The sequence below is a fragment of the Guillardia theta genome (genome assembly GCF_000315625.1).
Source record: "Guillardia theta CCMP2712 unplaced genomic scaffold GUITHscaffold_593, whole genome shotgun sequence".
NCBI lineage: Eukaryota > Cryptophyceae > Pyrenomonadales > Geminigeraceae > Guillardia > Guillardia theta.
Genome location: NW_005434123.1, coordinates 1 through 1,924, shown reverse-complemented (window position 1 = coordinate 1,924; position 1,924 = coordinate 1). Strand labels below are relative to the sequence as shown.

Genomic DNA, 1,924 nt, shown 5'->3' with positions numbered 1-1,924 from the left:
CCGTTTCATTGGCATCACAAGCCAGAGTTTCGGAGCTGCTCGGAGCAGACATGGAGGAGGAAGAGTCTTCTGATCGCAAATGCAAGTAGGAGAGCTATGAAGATCTTGATTGAAGAAGAGCCGAAGATAGGGAAGGGAGGGAGATGTAGAGGGAGGGAGCTCGAGCAGGGGGTTTGCTTGGAGCGGGAAGCAGGTTGGGGGATATACCAAGGAAGGAGGGAATCTGTAGGTAAGAAATGGTGGGTCTAGAGGGGTGGGGAGAGAGATATGTAGGGGTGGGGGGTATGAAGAGACGGGAGGTAGGTAGTTGATTGAGGCAAGGTAAGGAGGTAGGGTGTTTTTGCACTCAGCGCAAGGAGATAGATCAACCAGTATAGGCAAGAGAATAAGGAGAACTAAGCAGCGATCCTGGGGACAAGTAGGGGGTAGGGGGTAGTACCAGGAAGATCCAAGTGGAACTCGCTCTTGCCTTCCAGCCGAGTCTCAAAGTTGTTTGTGGGACTGAACTTAAACCCTAACTAAACCCACCACCGTCTCGGATCCTTTACTGAAGTTTAAGGCTGATAGTCACTTGAGTGTCCGAGGGCGCCCGCAACATGAATCCGGGCCCTGAGTCCGGGACGGCCCGGGCCCCGGCGCCGAACTAAGTTCCGAAGATCCCCCCGGCCCGGAACCCGGCCGGCCGCGACGGCGGACGGTGACCAGACGGTACGGACCTTGACTCAGTGACGGTTCAAGTTCCCGGGCCGGGCCGCCGCCCGCTCTGACTCGTCGGCCCGCCTGGCACAGCGATCACTGGACATCGCTGGCATTGCGCGGGAGAATGGTTCTGCGCATAATCAACATTATCGTACTGATGATTAACTTAACTTTGAGTATAGTAACTTAAGAAACGGCGACCGCTGGAGCCTAGGAGGGACTATTGTACGCCGCCGGGGCCCGGCGGCGTAGTGACTGTGACGCCGGTCACCGGCTGGGCAACTCCCCGGGCCGCGGCGGGCAGGCCGCCCCCGGGACTCCGCCGCACTGGCTACCGTACCGTCACTGGGTACCGTAGTACAGTACGGTGCCAAAGTCCGATCCCCGGACCGCGCGCCCCCCCGCCGATCCCCGGACCGCGCGCCTCCCGCCGCTCAACCGTGGCTCCGACAATCATGAGTCTCTGCTTGAGCCTCTGAGTCTTCCCGCTTCACTCGCCGTCACTAGGGGGATCCTTGTTAGTTTCTCTTCAGGCTCAGACGGCTCAAACTGTGTCAGTTCGCTGCTGCCATGATGGCTGAATAGAGTCAGCGGCCCCTCCCCTCAGGCCTCATTCAACTTGTTTCTCTATGTATTGCGCCCCCGCAGTCACGTTAAGAGCTCAAAGATGACTTCCAACCTTGCAGGCTCGGGGCACTACTGTCCCTGACCGCTCGTCCTCAAAGTCCTGCAGAGCTCTGCTGCTCTCCTAGTCTCGCTGCCTTGTCGCTCGGTCCGACGGTCACCATTCTAGGACTCTCGGCTCTACTCGTTGGCTCATCCTCGAGAGCATGTAGTCTCGATGAGCGTCCAGAAAGGTCCTGGTGCAGACAGCCTGGCTGATGTCTTGCGCCTGCTGCTCCTTGGCATCTGAGAGCCGCTCGGAGCATGACAGGAGCCAGGGAGGCACGTCCATGCCCATGAGGACGCAAGCTTGCTTCTGCATCTCCAGGTGAGCAAGATCCACGTCGATGACGTGGCAGTGACAGTCGATCATGCGGCGCGGACGCTCGATGTAGTCAACCGGGGCTTCACGTGTCTCCCTCCTCATCTTCTCCTGCGCGTCCAAGAGGATGCGCTAGGCGGCCCGGTACTTGAGGTACTGCTTGGAGGGGTCCGAGCAGACTCGGAGGGCTGCGTCCTTGCTGATGGGGCTGCGACTGCTGTCGCGGACTTGACGGAGCAC

At 59.2% G+C, this 1,924-nt stretch overlaps 1 protein-coding gene across 1 annotated transcript; it reads right to left on the bottom strand.

Annotated features, from left to right (window-relative positions):
• Positions 1-1,480: 1,480 nt before the first annotated feature.
• GUITHDRAFT_122953 (hypothetical protein) lies at positions 1,481-1,795 on the bottom strand (the record flags this gene model as incomplete). Its single annotated transcript, XM_005817755.1, has 1 exon — positions 1,481-1,795. A coding segment is annotated over one exon (315 nt), but the record flags the coding sequence as incomplete, so codon positions are not given.
• Positions 1,796-1,924: the final 129 nt, after the last annotated feature.